Source organism: Cherax quadricarinatus, unplaced genomic scaffold, assembly GCF_038502225.1.
Source record: "Cherax quadricarinatus isolate ZL_2023a unplaced genomic scaffold, ASM3850222v1 Contig126, whole genome shotgun sequence".
NCBI classification, from domain to species: domain Eukaryota; kingdom Metazoa; phylum Arthropoda; class Malacostraca; order Decapoda; family Parastacidae; genus Cherax; species Cherax quadricarinatus.
In genome coordinates this window covers 123,027-141,516 of record NW_027195152.1, presented here as the reverse complement: position 1 = coordinate 141,516, position 18,490 = coordinate 123,027, and the positions used below count along the sequence as shown (strand labels likewise).

Sequence of the window (18,490 nt, the reverse complement as noted above, 5' to 3'; positions counted from 1 at the left end):
TATAAACTAAAACTTACCACATTAACCAAATTAAAGCATTTAATACACCAGATAAAGTCCCTGTAATAACTCTGTCATCTACCACTAAAGACGTCCCTGACTCTTTGCACTCTATTTCTGAAATTTATGTCAAGCTTCCAAATTCTGTCCTCCTCAAGGACCCTAGCCCTTTAATAGTGGAGCTATCGAAGATTCAAGTAACAAATTTAACTGCACTCCTACAATCTTACTCAGATATTTTTCTGAAAGTGCCAAAAAAATGTACATTAGGTTATCATGATGTAAATGTGGGAAGCTCTACACCTATTAAACTCTCCCCCTACAGAGCTAATCTTGAAAAACAGAGGCTACTTCAGCAGGAGGTAGAATTTCTGTTAGAGCATGGGTTAGTGGAGGAGTCATTTAGTCCATGGGCTTAACCGTGCATCCTTGTTAAAAAATCTGATGGACGTTTTCGTATGTGTACAGACTACCGTAAGGTGAACGAGGTCACAATTACAGTGCTTACCCTCTTTCACGTCTGGATGACGTAATCGACTTTGTTGGTAAGGCTACTTTTGTGTCCAAGTTAGATCTCCTTAAAGGTTACTATCAAGTACCTTGGACGGATAAGGCGAAGGAAATCTCTGCCTTCCTAATTCCAGGAGGCCATTATCAATATACAGTTACCTCCTTCGGAATGAAAAACTCCCTCTCTTCATCCCAGAAAATTATCCATCAGGCTATTAAAGGACTTAAAAGCACTGCAGCTTATCTAGATGACATTTTTGTGTCAGATACTTGGAACCAACACATGTTTAGACTTAAGGCCCTCTTTGAGACTTTCCAGAGTTCCCACTTAACTGTTAATTTATCTAAGTCTTCCTTTGGCCAGGCTGTTATTTTTTTGGGCCATGAAGTAAGTAGTGGCAAAGTTGCCCATAAATTTTCTAACGTTCTTGCCATTAAAAATTATTCAGTTCCTAGTGACAGGAAATCCCTTCAATGTTTCCTAAGCATGATAGGATTTTACAGAAAATTCTCTAAAAATTTCTCAGATATGGTTGCCCCTCTTACCTCACTTATCAGTCACAAGGTTCCTTTAATTGGTCCCCAGAATGTCAAAATGCTTTTACAAAAGCAAAAATATTACTGTGTACTGCGTGTCAGCGTGTCTTGTTGTGCTCCCGGTTTTCTGGTGTTTTCACGGTCGCTCTTACGTGCTAGAACTTTAATTTGTGTCATCAATCCTATACGATACATCCCTCTAGCGCCTGGAACCAATCTTGGGCGGAAAACATTATATACTAAGTCAAAAAAGGAGAATTAGTGTGCACTACCTAGCAGAGTTTACTGCCAGAGGGGAATCATAGGCCTGTGTCCCGTGTGGAAAAAAAATAATAATAATTGAACTTTTCGTGTCAGAGGAAAGAAAGTCTCCCTGATAACATTGTGTATATATAGTGTATAGTGTATACTACAGTGGCTCCCTAGTATATTGATGATAAAGGCTAAAGTGTCATTTGAAAACAGGTGAATTTGTAAATGAAGTGATAAGCCTATAGAGGCAGGTGCCAGAAGTCGCCAGAAACTTACCACAGGTCAGCTGTTTTTAATAATCTTCCTGGCCTGCTAGTGTACTCGCATATAATCTAGTGATACCAGTGAATAGCAGAATACAGTGTTGTAGTAGCAACTAACCAGTATTATAATGGTACTTAGTGGAGTGGAGTGACTTTCATTAGTTTCTTTTTCTTGAAATACCAGACATATACTGTGAATTTCATATAACCTGTAGTTACCAGCGGTCGCAATATACACAACGAGAAGCAATTATTACTACAGAAAAAGCGTCCTTCCTCCAAAATTTCCACCAGTCAACTATAGTGATAATATAGCATTTATTGTGGTGGAGACAAAAAAAAATAGAAAAGCTAGATACAGCGATTGATAAACAAGGGTGGAGGTCGACCGTTCGTCACTGTAGGAGCTGCCAGCAGTCACCGATTTCTTCAACACGCAAGTTATACTTTTGTATCAGTCAAATCACATATTACTCGGGTAGATAATTTCCAGTAGATCCTTCATGTGTTAGCTCAAATCACCGACCAGTATGTTTTAAATAAGTGACCCACTGATCAGATCAGATCGACTGGTCCGAACCCTTGACTGGCCGAACCCTTGACTGGTCCGAACCCTTGATGGTCCGAACCCTTGACTGGTTTCAAACGGTTTCGTTGGACAATAAAGCAGACTGTAAACGGATGGGGTTGTAGGCGCCCTTATAAACACAAACATTAAAACTCGGGAACGTGACGGTAAGCTGTCCAATATACAAAAACAGTTAGAAACAGAAATACAAATAGCTAGAGCTTCATTTAAGGTTATTAATAGAATATTCAAGAGGTTGCTAGTAGAATTGCAGTAAATCAACCATTCAAATTATTATGAAGCTGTGTGTAGTCTGTGGTCAGTCAAACAAACGGGCTTCCACATGGATAAATTGTCATTTTTGTGGAAATTGGTGTCACGCCCCTTGTGCAGATATCCAAGAACTAGCTACAAGCAGTATTAAAACAGAGAAGTGTTTTTGGGTATGCCCAAATGAGGAAAATCTGTGGACTAAAATCACAAGGGTATTAAAAGAGGACAACATCAAAGCTGCTTTCATAGAAAACCTGGAAGCTTTCTACAACAGATGGGAACATAAAAAGTCTGGGCTGAATGGTACTGCCCTTGATACTGGCCATGTAGTCACAAACTGTAAGGCTGGAGGTGATGTCCTGGTAGTCAGTAAATGTGGGGCTGATAGTGCTGTCCTGGGAGACAGTAATGGTGAAGCTGGAGGTGCTGTCCTGGGAGACAGTAATGGTGAAGCTGGAGGTGCTGTCCTGGGAGACAGAAATGGTGAAGCTGGAGATGCTGTCCTGGGAGACAGTAATGGTGAAGCTGGAGATTTTGTCCAGGTAGTCGGGAATTATACGCAGGAAGGAATACATATAAATGACCTTATAGGGGACAGGAGCCATAGTAGGGAAACAAGTGTAGTCAAAGATAAGATAAAACATATATTGCAAACTAGAAATACCGCAGGAAATAGCAAACAAGAGCACTCCAATAGCAATAGTGAGGATAAATTACCAAAAACAACTGGTGGAAGCTCCATTGTTGGTGCTAGGGAGGATAGAAGTAAGACAGGGAAACATGCACCAACAGGGAATACAGTCACAGAAACCCAAGGCAAGCGGAAACCAAGCCTGTGCACATACTATGCACTTGGTATCTGCTGGCATGGGAAATCTGGAAAAACAGATGGGACGTGCAACTATGACCACCCTAGAAAATGCCATGCACATATGACAACAGGAAAATGCAAACTCCCTTCCTGTAAGCTTTTTCACCCTGAACTGTGTACCTCTTCAGTACAGGAAAGACTGTGCTATAACTTAAATTGCCAGGCATACCATCTAAAGGGGACAAAAAGATACAAAACATCCAGGCCATGGGAAAACCTGGGTAGCCACAGCCACTCAAGAGGGAGAGGTTTTTTAGTACCAGGAAGAAAAAAAAACTGGCAGGAAATGGCAGAAATCGTTCACCAAATCCAGTCATTCCTGGAGTGGAACCACAGTCGATGGCCTCCACTCCAAACGAACAGATACAGATACTAATGCCGGAAAAAAAATCCCCCCCCAGTACCAACAATACCACCAGTCCGATAACATTCTTCTTCGCAAATATACAGGGTCTAAAGCCAGCAACAAACAACAAAATACCTTTCATCCGTGGACTGCTTGCAGAGGCAAAGGCAATGTTCGCGGCTTTCACTGAGACCCACATAAAGGATCACTTGGACAACGAAATATGGATCCCAGGTTACAACCTATACAGATGTGACAGAGTGAACAGGCAAAAGGGAGGGGTTGGCCTGTACATTGCAGAGTCACTTGTTTGCACAGAACTGCTTAATGCCTCAAATGATGTAGTGGAAGTTTTAGCAGTAAAGGTCGAGAACCAAAACCTAGTCATTGTGGTAGTCTACAAGCCTCCGGATGCAACATCCCAGCAATTCCAGGAACAGCTGTTAAAAAATGACCACTGTCTGGAAAATCTTCCAGCTCCTGCACCCAACATCTTGCTCCTGGGGGATTTCAACTTAAGGCACCTAAAATGGAGGAATATAGCAAATAATATTGTTGCAGTAATAACACCAGGAGCCAGCTATGATGAAAACTCACACTCACACGAGCTTTTAAATCTCTGCACAAAATTCATTTTAAACCAGCAAATAATAGAGCCTACTAGACTGGAGAATACACTAGACCTCATCTTCACTAACAATGATGATCTGATAAGAAATGTCACCATATCAAAAACAATATACTCAGATCACAACATAATTGAGGTTCAGACATGTATGCGTGGAGCCCCAGACCGACAAAATGAGACTAGTCACGAGGGAGCATTCACCAAATTCAACTTCAATAACAAAAACATAAAGTGGGACCAAGTAAACCAAGTCCTAACCGATATAAGCTGGGAAGATATACTAAGCAACACAGACCCCAACTTATGCCTAGAACAGATTAACTCGGTGGCACTCGATGTATGCACAAGGCTTATTCCTCTAAGAAAAAGAAGGAGTAGATGTAAAATAGAAAGAGACAGGCGCTCCCTTTACAGGCGAGGGAAAAGAATAACAGAGCGGCTAAAAGAGGTCAATATGTCTGAAATGCGTAGGGAGACACTGGTCAGAGAAATAGCAAGCATCGAACTTAAGCTAAAAGAATCCTTTAGGAGTCAGGAATCGCGGGAAGAACTAAAAGCCATAAATGAAATCGAAAGAAACCCAAAGTATTTCTTCTCATATGCCAAATCAAAATCGAGAACAACGTCCAGTATTGGGCCCCTACTTATACAAGATGGGTCCTTCACAGATGACAGCAAGGAAATGAGTGAGCTACTCAAGTCCCAATATGACTCAGTTTTTAGCAAGCCGCTAACCAGACTGAGAGTCGAAGATCAAAATGAATTTTTTATGAGAGAGCCACAAAATTTGATTAACACAAGCCTATCCGATGTTATCCTGACGCCAAATGACTTCGAACAGGCGATAAATGACATGCCCATGCACTCTGCCCCAGGGCCAGACTCATGGAACTCTGTATTCATCAAGAACTGCAAGAAGCCCCTATCACGAGGCTTTTCCATCCTATGGAGAGGGAGCATGGACACGGGGGTCGTCCCTCAGTTACTAAAAACAACAGACATAGCCCCACTCCACAAAGGGGGCAGTAAAGCAACAGCAAAGAACTACAGACCAATAGCACTAACATCCCATATCATAAAAATCTTTGAAAGGGTCCTAAGAAGCAAGATCACCACCCACCTAGAAACCCATCAGTTACACAACCCAGGGCAACATGGGTTTAGAACAGGTCGCTCCTGTCTGTCTCAACTATTGGATCACTACGACAAGGTCCTAAATGCACTAGAAGACAAAAAGAATGCAGATGTAATATATACAGACTTTGCAAAAGCCTTCGACAAGTGTGACCATGGCGTAATAGCGCACAAAATGCGTGCTAAAGGAATAACAGGAAAAGTCGGTCGATGGATCTATAACTTCCTCACTAACAGAACACAGAGAGTAGTCGTCAACAGAGTAAAGTCCGAGGCAGCTACGGTGAAAAGCTCTGTTCCACAAGGCACAGTACTCGCTCCCATCTTGTTTCTCATCCTCATATCCGACATAGACAAGGATGTCAGCCACAGCACCGTGTCTTCCTTTGCAGGTGCCACCCGAATCTGCATGACAGTGTCTTCCATTGCAGACACTGCAAGGCTCCAGGCGGACATCAACCAAATCTTTCAGTGGGCTGCAGAAAACAATATGAAGTTCAACGATGAGAAATTTCAATTACTCAGATATGGTAAACATGAGGAAATTAAATCTACATCAGAGTACAAAACAAATTCTGGCCACAAAATAGAGCGAAACACCAACGTCAAAGACCTGGGAGTGATTATGTCGGAGGATCTCACCTTCAAGGACCATAACATTGTATCAATCGCATCTGCTAGAAAAATGACAGGATGGATAATGAGAACCTTCAAAACTAGGGAGGCCAAGCCCATGATGACACTCTTCAGGTCACTTGTTCTATCTAGGCTGGAATATTGCTGCACACTAACAGCACCTTTCAAGGCAGGTGAAATTGCCGACCTAGAAAATGTAGAGAACTTTCACGGCGCGCATAACGGAGATAAAACACCTCAATTACTGGGAGCGCTTGAGGTTCCTAAACCTGTATTCCCTGGAACGCAGGAGGGAGAGATACATGATTATATACACCTGGAAAATCCTAGAGGGACTAGTACCGAACTTGCACACGAAAATCACTCACTACGAGAGCAAAAGACATGGCAGACGATGCACCATCCCCCCAATGAAAAGCAGGGGTGTCACTAGCACGTTAAGAGACCATACAATAAGTGTCAGGGGCCCGAGACTGTTCAACTGCCTCCCAGCACACATAAGGGGGATTACCAACAGACCCCTGGCAGTCTTCAAGCTGGCACTGGACAAGCACCTAAAGTCAGTTCCTGATCAGCCGGGCTGTGGCTCGTACGTTGGTTTACGTGCAGCCAGCAGCAACAGCCTGGTTGATCAGGCGCTGATCCACCAGGAGGCCTGGTCACAGACCGGGCCGCGGGGGCGTTGACCCCCGAAACTCTCTCCAGGTAAACTCCAGGTAAACCCATTCTTATGTCTCCAGACTTTTCCAAATTTTTTTCATTACAGGTTGATGCTTGTGAGTCTGGGATTGGGGCAGTACTTTTGCAAGCCGGGGATGATGGGCCGCAGCCTGTGGCCTACTTCTCAGCCAAGTACCAGCCTCACCAGAGGGCCTACTTTACAAATGAGAAAGAAACCCTCGTGCTGGTACTGGCCTTGGAGCACTTCGATGTTTACGTGGGCCAAACTTCGCAGGTGGTCACAATCTATAGTGACCACAACCCTCCAAGCAATGAAGAACCACAATACGAGGCTCATGAGGTGGAGTCTGAGGCTGCAACCCTACATATATCCGGCAAAGAAAATATACATGCCGAATGTCTTTCAAGATATTAAAAACGTATTAGGTTAGGGTGTGTTAGGGACCTTTCATAACCAATTAGCTCTTTTTTTTCCCCTTTTGTATATAATGAGTGTTTATTGTTGCGTTTTTTTTTTTCTTTTTTTTTTTTTTAAGCGAGGGGATCCCCTGCTTCTGTCCACAGGTATCTTGGACCTACGTTAGCCCTACTGTCTGCTGTCTCGCTCTGAGTTTAGAGTTTGGGTTTGTGTCATGAGTAAAGTTGAGCTCTACCTAAGGGTTGGATGGTTGAGAGGAAATGTGGTCCCATGATATTGTGCCATGGTGGCACGGTTACCAATTGGGGGTGGGGGTGTTGCAGGCAAAGAGTATGTACCCTTCAGTCGGAGCATGTGAACACTTAAAAGGCTACCTCCCAACCAGCAAACCAGGTAGCTAAGGATTTGATGATTTTGGGGCCCCATCGTCAATCATATTGTGGAACTGGCAATTGTGTAGGTGACGCAGCCACCACTCACATTCTCACCCTTGTCATTTTCACCCAGCTACTGGTTGAACACAGTTGTCCTGCCTGACCCAGCTACTGGACCAATATGACAAGGTCCTGGATGCTGTAGAGGACAAACAAAATACAGATGTAGTATTCACAGACTTTGCAAAAGCCTTTGACAAGTGTGACCATGGTGTAATAGCACACAAAATCCATGATAAAGGAATAACAGGAAAAGTTTGAAGATGGATCTTTAACTTCCTGACAAATAGAACACAAAGAGTAAAGTCTGAGGCAGCTACGGTGAAAAGCTCTGTTCCACAAGGCACAGTACTCGCTCCCATTCCATTCCTCATCCTCATATCTGATGAAGAGAGAGATGACACCCGAATTGTCATGACAATGACCTCCACGAAGACACCGCAAGACTCCAAGCGGACATCATATAAATCTTTAAATGGGCCACTCAAAACAATGTGAAGTGGACCATGTCACATGTGTTACTCACCCTCCTGGTGGTTGTAGCTACTGGACCACATCACATGTGTTACCCTCCTGGTGGTTGAAGCTTCTGGACCATGTCACATGTGTTACTCACCTCCCTGGTGATTGTAGCTCCTGGCCCACATCACATGTGTTACCCTCCTGGTGGTTGAAGCTTCTGGACCATGTCACATGTGTTACCTCCCTGGTGCTTGTAGCTCCTGGACCACATTATATGTGTTACTCTCTTGGTGGTTGTAGCTCCTGGACCACGTCAGATCTTGTACTCACCCTCCTGATGGTTGTAGCTCCTGGACTGCGTCAGATGTTGTACTCACCCTCCTGGTGGTTGTAGCTCCTGGACCATGTCAGATGTACTCACCCTCCTAGTGGTTGTAGCTCCTGGACCACTTCAGATGTTGCACTCACCCTCCTGGTGGTTGTAGTTCCTGGACCATGTTTCATGTGTTACTTACCTCCCTGGAGGTTGTAGCTCCTGGACCAAGTCACATGTGTTACCTTTCCGTGGCTGTAGCTTCCAGACCATGTCACATGTATTACCCTCCTGGTGGTTGTAGCTCCTGGAACACGTCACATGTGTTACTCTCCCTTCTCGTGGTTGTAGCTCCTGGACCACGTCATATGTGTTATTTACTCTCCTGGTGGTTGTAGCTCCTGGACCACGTCACATGTGTTACTAACCCTCCTGGTGGTTGTAGCTCCTGGACCATGTCCTTATCCTCATCTCAGACATAGAGACATACATCACAGCACCGTATCATCCTTTGCGGATGATACTAGGATCTGCATGAGGCTGTCATCTGTTGAGGACGCGATTAACCTCCAAGAAGATATAAACAAAGTTTTCCAGTGGGCAACGGTAAACAATATGATGTTCAATGAGGACAAATTCCAACTACTCCGTTATGGAAAACTGGAGGAGATAATAACTATAACAGAGTATACTACAGACTCTGGCCATACAATAGAGCGAAAAAATAATATAAGGGACCTGGGAGTAGTAATGTCTGAGGATCTCACTTTCAAGGATCACAACAGTGCCACGATCGCACGTGCAAAAATGATAGGATGGATAATGAGAACGTTCAAAACGAGAGATGCCAAGCCAATGATGATCCTTTTCAAATCACTTGTTCTCTCTAGGCTGGAATACTGCTGTACATTAACATCTCCATTCAAAGCAGGTGAAATCGCAGATCTAGAGAGTGTACAGAGATCCTTTACTGCCAAGCACCTTTACTGTCAAGCACCTTAACTACTGGGAACGCTTGGAAGCACTTGACTTGTACTCGTTGGAACGCAGGAGGGAGAGATATATCATAATCTACACTTGGAAAATCTTGGAAGGAATGGAGTGATCATGTCGGAGGATCTCACCTTCAAGGATCATAACATTGTTTCGATCGCATCTGCTAGAAAAATGACAGGATGGATAATGAGAACCTTCAAAACGAGGGATGCCAAGCCCATGATGACACTCTTCAGGTCACTTGTTCTATCTAGGCTGGAATATTGCTGCACACTAACATCACCTTTCAAGGCAGGTGAAATTGCTGACCTAGAAAATGTACAGAGAACCTTCACGGCGAGCATAACGGAGATAAAACACCTCAATTACTGGGAGCGCTTGAGGTTCCTAAAACTGTATTCCCTGGAACGCAGGCGGGAGAGATACATGATTATTCACCTGGAAAATCCTAGAGGGACTAGTACCGAACTTGCACACGAAAATCATTCACTACGAAAGTAAAAGACTTGGCACACGATGCAACATCCCCCCAATGAAAAGCAGGGGTGTCACTAGCACGTTAAGAGACCATACAATAAGTGTCAGGGGCCCGAGACTGTTCAACTGCCTCCCAGCATACATAAGGGGGATTACCAACAGACCCCTGGCAGTCTTCAAGCTGGCACTGGACAAGCACCTAAAGTCGGTTCCTGATCAGCCGGGCTGTGGCTCATACGTTGGTTTGTGTGCAGCCAGCAGTAACAGCCTGGTTGATCAGGCTCTGATCCACCAGGAGGCCTGGTCACAGACCGGGCCGCGGGGGCGTTGACCCCCGGAACTCTCTCCAGGTAAACTCCAGGTCCCAAATCTGCACACAGAAATCACTCCCTACGAAAGTAAAAGACTAGGCAGGCGATGCAAAATGCCCCCAATAAAAGTAGGGGCGCCATTGGTACACTAAGGGAAAACACCATAAGTGTCCGTTGCCCAAGACTGTTCAACAGCCTCCCATCAAGCATTAGGGGAATTGCCAATAAACCCCAGGCTGCCTTCAAGAGAGAGCTGGACAGATACCTAAAGTCAATGCCGGATCAGCCGGGCTGTGGCTCGTACGTTGGACTGCGTGCGGCCAGCAGTAACAGCCTAGTTGATCAGGCCCTGATCCATCGGGAGGCCTGGTCATGGACCGGGCCGCGGAGGCGTTGATCCCGGAATAACCTCCAGGTAATCTCCAGGTATGTGTTACTCACCCCCTGGTGGTTGTAGCTCCTGGACCACATCACATGTGTTACTCACGCTCTTGGACCACGTCACATGTGTTACCCTCCTGGTGGTTGTAGCTCCTGGACCATGTCACATGTGTTACTTACCCTCCTGGTGGTTGTAGCTCCTGGACCACATCACATGTTTTACTCGCCCTCCTGCTGGTTGTAGCTCCTGGACCATGTCACATGTGTTACCCTCCTGGTGGTTGTAGCTCCTGGACCATGTCACATGTGTTACTAGCTGTCCTGGTGGTTGTAGCTCCTGGCCCACATCACATGTGTTACTCACCCCCCCTGGTGGTTGTAGCTCTTGGACCTCGTCACATGTGCTACTCACCCTTCTGGTGGTTGTAGCTCCTGGACCACGTCACATGTGTTACTCACCCCCCAGGTGGTTGTAGCTTCTGGGCCACGTCACATGTGTTACTCACCCTTCTGGTGGTTGTAGCTCCTGGACCACGTCACATGTGTTACTCACCCCCCAGGTGGTTGTAGCTCCTGGACCTAGTCACATGTGTTACTTACCCTCCTGGTGGTTGTAGCTCCTTGACCACATCACATGTTTTACTCGCCCTCCTGCTGGTTGTAGCTCCTGGACCATGTCACATGTGTTACTCACCCTTCTGGTGGTTGTAGCTCCTGGACCACGTCACATGTGTTACTCACCCCCCAGGTGGTTGTAGCTTCTGGGCCACGTCACATGTGTTACTCACCCTTCTGGTGGTTGTAGCTCCTGGACCACGTCACATGTGTTACTCACCCCCCAGGTGGTTGTAGCTCCTGGACCTAGTCACATGTGTTACTTACCCTCCTGGTGGTTGTAGCTCCTTGACCACATCACATGTTTTACTCGCCCTCCTGCTGGTTGTAGCTCCTGGACCATGTCACATGTGTTACTCACCCTTCTGGTGGTTGTAGCTCCTGGACCACGTCACATGTGTTACTCACCCCCCAGGTGGTTGTAGCTTCTGGGCCACGTCACATGTGTTACTCACCCTTCTGGTGGTTGTAGCTCCTGGACCACGTCACATGTGTTACTCACCCCCCAGGTGGTTGTAGCTCCTGGACCTAGTCACATGTGTTACTTACCCTCCTGGTGGTTGTAGCTCCTTGACCACATCACATGTTTTACTCGCCCTCCTGCTGGTTGTAGCTCCTGGACCATGTCACATGTGTTACTCACCCTTCTGGTGGTTGTAGCTCCTGGACCACGTCACATGTGTTACTCACCCCCCAGGTGGTTGTAGCTTCAGGGCCACGTCACATGTGTTACTCACCCTTCTGGTGGTTGTAGCTCCTGGACCACGTCACATGTGTTACTCACCCCCCCTGGTGGTTGTAGCTCCTGGACCACGTCACATGTGTTACTCACCCCCCAGGTGGTTGTAGCTTCATGGCCACGTCACATGCGTTATTCACTCCAGGGTCACTCACGCCGCTGAGGTATAGTTGCACTCTGCTGGTGCTGGGCAGAGCTTGTAACACTGCCGGTGACACACCTGGTGGTACTCTCACACCTGTAATAATCACACACATACCAATATCATGAACATCAAACGTGTAGTAATACACTATACTGTTACCACCAACACTCTCTCATCTTACCAACACGGTGAATATCACACCTGAGTAAACCATGTAGTCACCATTCACAGTATCTCTCATCACTCGCATGTCAACACCATGAACATCACACACTGTAGAATGACATCATACTATCACCACCTACCATGACTGACATCTCACCCTCACCAACATCTGTAGTTTTTCTTGTCATATATTCATTCAGTTGATGTATGATTGTATTTGATGTCATTATTATTAATGTCTGGAATATTATGCATATTCCTCTAAGTATATCTGTTGTAATATATTTGATTAAGGAGTAGTACAAAGTTTTCTTATTGTTATCAGACAGCTGCCAAAATGGGATTACACTTGTCTATATATTTACTTCTTTATTATTATTATTTTTAATATCATTATTTCTGTAAAAAGCCGTGTTCCAACGAGGCAGAGTTGCCCCATCCTCCCCCCAAAAAATCCTCATCACCATATATTTAGGTAATCACCTTGTTACCAGAAGTGTACTGACATCACAGCCAGACTGCCCCTAGATTGCAACATTACTACATAATCTTCCGATTTAATGAAGTGTCTTTCCTACTTCCAGGACTTATGTTCGGTTAACGGGTTTTCCTGAACTCTTTCATTTAAGTTCGCATCGTATTGAATATGATATTGTGTATATAGACTTCAGTAAGGCTTTTGATTAGAGTTCCATATCAGAAGCTATTGAGGAAACTTAAGGCACACGGAATAGGAGGAGAAATTTTTCCCTGGGTAGAGACATGGCTGACAAATAGGCAGCAAAGAGTTTGCATAAATGAGGAGAAATCAGAATGGGGACACGTCACGAGCGGTGTTCCACAGGGGTCAGTGTTGGGCCCGTTGTTGTTCGCAATTTACATAAAGACATAGATGAGGGAATAAATAGAAACATAAGCAAATTTGCTGATGACACCATTCTAATGAAGATATTAGAGCACTCCAGGTCGGAGAAGTGGCAGATACAGTTTAATATAGACAAATGCAAAGTTCTAAATGTTGGATAATAACCATGCCACATATAAACTAAATAATGTAGATCTTAATATTACTGATTGCGAAAAGGATTTAGGAGTTCTGGTTAGCAGTAATCTAAAACCAAGACAACAGTGCATAAGCATTCCCACTAAAGCTAACAGAATCCTTGGCTTTATATCAAGAAGCATAAATAATATAAATCCTTAGGTTGTTCTTCAACTCTATATACCCTTGGTTAGGCCTCATTTAGATTATGCTGCTCAGTTCTGGTCACCGTATTACAGAATGGATGTATATACACTGGAAAACGTACAGAGGAGTATGACAAAGTTGATCCCATGTATCAGAAATCTTCTCTATGAGGACAGACTGAGGGACCTGAATCTGCACTCTCTCGAAAGGCGTAGAATTAGGGGGGATATGATCGAGGTGTATAAATGGAAAACAGGAATGAATATAGGGGATGTAAATAGCATGTTCAAATATCTAGACTAGACAAGACTTGCAGCAAAGGTTTTAAGTAGGAAAAATTCAGATTCAGGAAGGATATAGGGAAGCAGTGGTTTGGTAATAGAGTTGTGGATGACTGGAACAAATTCCCGAGTACCGTTATAGAAGCTAAGACGTTGTGTAGTTTTAAAAATAGGTTAGATAAATACATGAGTGGGTGTGGGTGGGTGTGAGTTGGACCTGACTAGCTGGTGCTACTGGATCAGATGTCGTGCTCCTTCCTTAAGTGGAGGTGACCTGACTGGGTAGGCCATTGGTCTAAGCCGGGGTTGACATGTACCTGCCCCTCATGGGCCAGTAGGCCGGCTGCAGTGTTCCTTCTTTCTTATGCTCTTATGTTCTTATAAGTTACCCTGCTGACACTCCAGCAGCACGTGCCTTAAAAATGACTTGTCTGCAGGCACTCAGGCGCACACAAGCCTGATGGATGCTCTAACACGTGAAACAATAAATGTCTTGTACCCCTTTCCTCCAATCTTTCCCGGAAACAACCTTGTATCTCCTACCTTCCACCCCAGATTAATACATCCTCTTCGCCAACAACCTTGTATCTCCTACCTTCCATCCCAGATTAATACATCCTCTTCGCCAACAACCTTGTATCTCCTACCTTCCACCCCAGATTAATACATCCTCTTCGCCAATCACTTCCTTCCCAACCTATCTACATGCACCAAACTACCTCAGCAACTCTTCTGTCATCTAAATTATACTCACCACACATAGTCTTTGAATTTCTACGCTCTGAATTCTCTGTACGATATTCACACCACATATTGCTTTAAATATGACAATTTTGTGTGGAAAAAGACACTTATGTACAGTTCAGGACATTTATTAAAGGAAACCTATCGCCACGAGTGGCTTCTTCAGCACTAATATAGCACTAATATGGTATTGTATACCATTCGTACACAACTTGTCAGACACTGCAACATCATGGAATCTTAATTCTGAGGACAAGCACATAACCTTCACGACTACGACAACTACTACTACATTAACCCATCTTTTTGGGAAGGACCTACTTCCACTGGGGAATCCCGCCTACCAGTGAATATGCCCTTGTCTGCTACACCTGACGTTACTATATAAGCGCCAGGATCCTTTCTTCTGCTTCAGAATCTCCACGACTATGGTGCTCGTCGCACCTACTCCTAGGCTGAGGGACTGATTACCTCATCTTCTGTACATAGTTCTACTGTCTTCAAGTTATGTCCTAGAATTTGTATTGATAAAGCCACTGGATGGCGATACGTCTACAATAAAGATACCCAGATGTTGCACATGTGTCTTAATCTCACTAATATAGAGAAAACTAAGAAAACGCGTATATATAGTGGCGTATATAAGTGTCTTTTTCCACATCTTGTCGGTATCAACATACCATTTCCTCCATGACAACTTCGTTGCCTCTAACCTTCTTTTCATTAGACCATTCAAAACTCATGCCTCACATTCATTTAAATATGTTGGTACAACTACAGTACTTTCCATTTTTGATAATAAGAAAGACACAGAAATACTACACTGGCAAGACTGGCAAGAAATGACAGAAATCTTATTCAAACTGATAACACTACTGGAGCAGAGGCAGTCATTGGCCTCCACTCCAGAACAACAGATATTAGAGCCAGCAAATAAAACTCCCCTAAATTCCATCAAATATAACGACATTTCTCTTTGCAAACATGCAGGGTCTAAAGCCATCAATAAGCATCAAAATTCCTTACATCAAGGGACTGCTCACGGAGTCAAATGCAATGTTTGCAGCATTTACAGAGACCCATATAAAGGATCATTTTGACAACGAATTTTTTTTTATATTTTATTTTAAACAGTGAGATACACAATGATAAATGTATATTAAAAACACACAAAAGAAAGCGGTTAATTTTACAATAATCTCACACGACCAACGATACCGCACAATATAATGGTAATACACCTTACACACAAACAAAGTATTGACAATTATACATTATTAAAGAACATGTCTATGTTGTATATACAAATGGCAACACACATGGGTAAGTATATAGACTGTATAATAAATCATTGTGTTAAAAAACCAACACACACAATAACACACACACAAGCACACTCATACACACCAACATAGACATAGGAATTAATGAATCGACGACGAAAACATCCAAATATAACAAATACGATGTGTTACATTACATCTCAACAAATAATGTAATCAATTACATGCAATATCATATATTACATGTAATAGGAAAACACATCTATACAAATACCAATGATTGGTATACAAGAATAAAAAAGTCAAAACTCTTAACGTTCTGCACATACAAATTTTTACATTTTTATTAATGACATCATCACATTGGAGACATACATACAACATTGGAGACATACATACAACATTGGAGACATACATACAACATTGGAGACATACATACAACATTGGAGACATACATACAACATTGGAGACATACATACAACATTGGAGACATACATACAACATTGGAGACATACATACAACATTGGAGACATACATACAACATTGGAGACATACATACAACATTGGAGACATACATACAACATTGGAGACATACATACAACATTCACAAACACAAGACATTTACACACAGTTAAACGCAGCTGACCAGCCCGTTAGATTACCACTGAACGAACACAAATTATCTCAAATAAGAACATAAGACCATAAGAACATAAGAACGAAGGAACACTGCAGAAGGCCTACTGGCCCATGCGAGGCAGGTCCAAGTCTCCTACCGGCTTAAGCCAATGCACCCAACCTAGTCAGGTCAGGTCACATTGACTTAAGGGAGGAACACGGCAACCGACCTGGTAGCACAAGCTATCAGGTCTAACTCACACCCACCCACATCTACTCATGTATTTATCCAACCTATTTTTAAAGCTACACAACGTTCTGGCCTCTATAACGGTACTTGGGAGTTTGTTCCACTCATCCACAACTCTATTACCAAACCAGTACTTTCCCATATCCTTCCTGAATCTGAATTTTTCCAACTTAAAACCATTGCTGCGAGTCCTGTCTAGGCTAGATATTTTCAGCACACTATTTACATCCCCTTTATTTATTCCTGTCTTCCATTTATACACCTCAATCATATCCCCCCTAATTCTACGTCTTTCTAGAGAGTGCAGTTTCAGGGCCCTCAGTCTATCCTCATAGGGAAGGTTTCTGATACATGGGATCAACTTTGTCATCCTCCTTTGTACATTTTCCAGAGAATTTATATCCATTCTGTAATACGGTGACCAAAACTGTGCAGCATAATCTAAATGAGGTCTAACCAAGGATGTATAGAGTTGAAGAACAACCTGAGGACTCCTATTATTTATGCTTCTTGATATGAAGCCAAGGATTCTATTAGCTTTATTGCGAACACTTATGCACTGTTGTCTTGGTTTCAGATTACTGCTAACCAGAACTCCTAAATCTTTTTCGCAATCCGTAATATTAAGATCTACATTATTTAGTTTATATGTGGCATGGTTATTGTCCTGTCCAACATTTAGAACTTTGCATTTGTCTATATTAAACTGCATCTACCACTTCTCCGACCACTGCATCAGTCTATTCAAATCTTCCTGGAGTGCTCGAATGTCCTCGTCAGAATGAATTCGACGGCCTATTTTGGTGTCATCGGCAAACTTGCCGATGTCACTCTTTATGCCCTCATCTATGTCGTTTATGTAGACTGTGAACAGCAGGGGCCCAACACTGACCCCTGTGGTACACCGCTCGTGACGCTTCCCCACTCTGATTTCTCCCCATTTATGCAAACTCTCTGCTGCCTATTTGTCAACCATGCCTCTATCCAGGAAAAAATTTCTCCTCCTATTCCATGTGCTTTAATTTTCCTCAATAGTCTCTGATGTGGGACCCTGTCAAAACCCTTACTGAAGTCCATATACACAATATCATATTCATTACCATGATCTACCTCCTCAAATACCTTAGTGAAAAAAGTTAATAAATTCGTAAGGCAGGAACGCCCCTTTGTAAAACCATGCTGAGATTCGTTGATTAATTTATGCTTTTCAAGGTGGCTACGAACTGCCTCGGCAATTATTGATTCCATAAATTTTCCCACTATGGAGGTTAGGCTTATTGGTCTATAGTTCGAAGCTAAGGACCTGTCACCTGTTTTGAAAATAGGTATCACATTTGCCATTTTCCACTTATCTGGCACCATGCCAGTTTGTAGTGATATGTTGAAAAGATTAGCCAAAGGTGTGCTAAGCTCCTCTTTACATTCCTTTAGAACCCTTGCATACAGTTCATCAGAGCCTGGGGATTTGTTAGGTTTTAATTTATCTATTTGCCTAAGGACCATGTCACTTGTGACCCTAATAGTGCACAGTTTATTATCGTCCTGTTCTACATAATTTATCATTACTGGAATATCGCTGGTATCCTCCTGTGTAAAAACTGAGAGGAAGTACGTGTTAAAAATTCTACACATTTCCTTATCACTGTCAGTGAGCTGACCCGAGGAACTTTTGAGTGGGCCTATCTTGTCCCTGATCTTACTTCTGTATACCTGAAAGAATCCTTTTGGGTTAGTCTTCGATTCTCTTGCAACTTTAACCTCATAATCTCTTTTTGCTTTTCTAATTCCCTTTTTTATTTCTCTCTTTAACTGAATATATCGATTTCTCAATTGCCCCTCTCCTCTGTTGATTTGCCTATATATGCCTCTCTTTTGACCAATCAGATATTTTAATCTATTGTTCATCCATTTAGGATAATTTTTGTTTGATCTGATTTCCCTATTTGGAACATAATTTGACTGAACAGCTA

At 43.3% G+C, this 18,490-nt stretch overlaps 1 protein-coding gene across 2 annotated transcripts in view; it reads right to left on the bottom strand.

Annotated features, from left to right (window-relative positions):
* Window positions 1–18,490, bottom strand: part of LOC128700450 (uncharacterized) — a 116,007-nt gene that overhangs the window by 37,059 nt on the left and 60,458 nt on the right. For both annotated transcript variants that reach the window (XM_070080065.1, XM_070080064.1), the window contains exon 3: window positions 11,939–12,083. In XM_070080065.1, coding sequence (XP_069936166.1) covers window positions 11,939–12,083 — 145 coding nt within the window. The remainder of the gene's footprint in view (window positions 1–11,938; window positions 12,084–18,490) is intronic.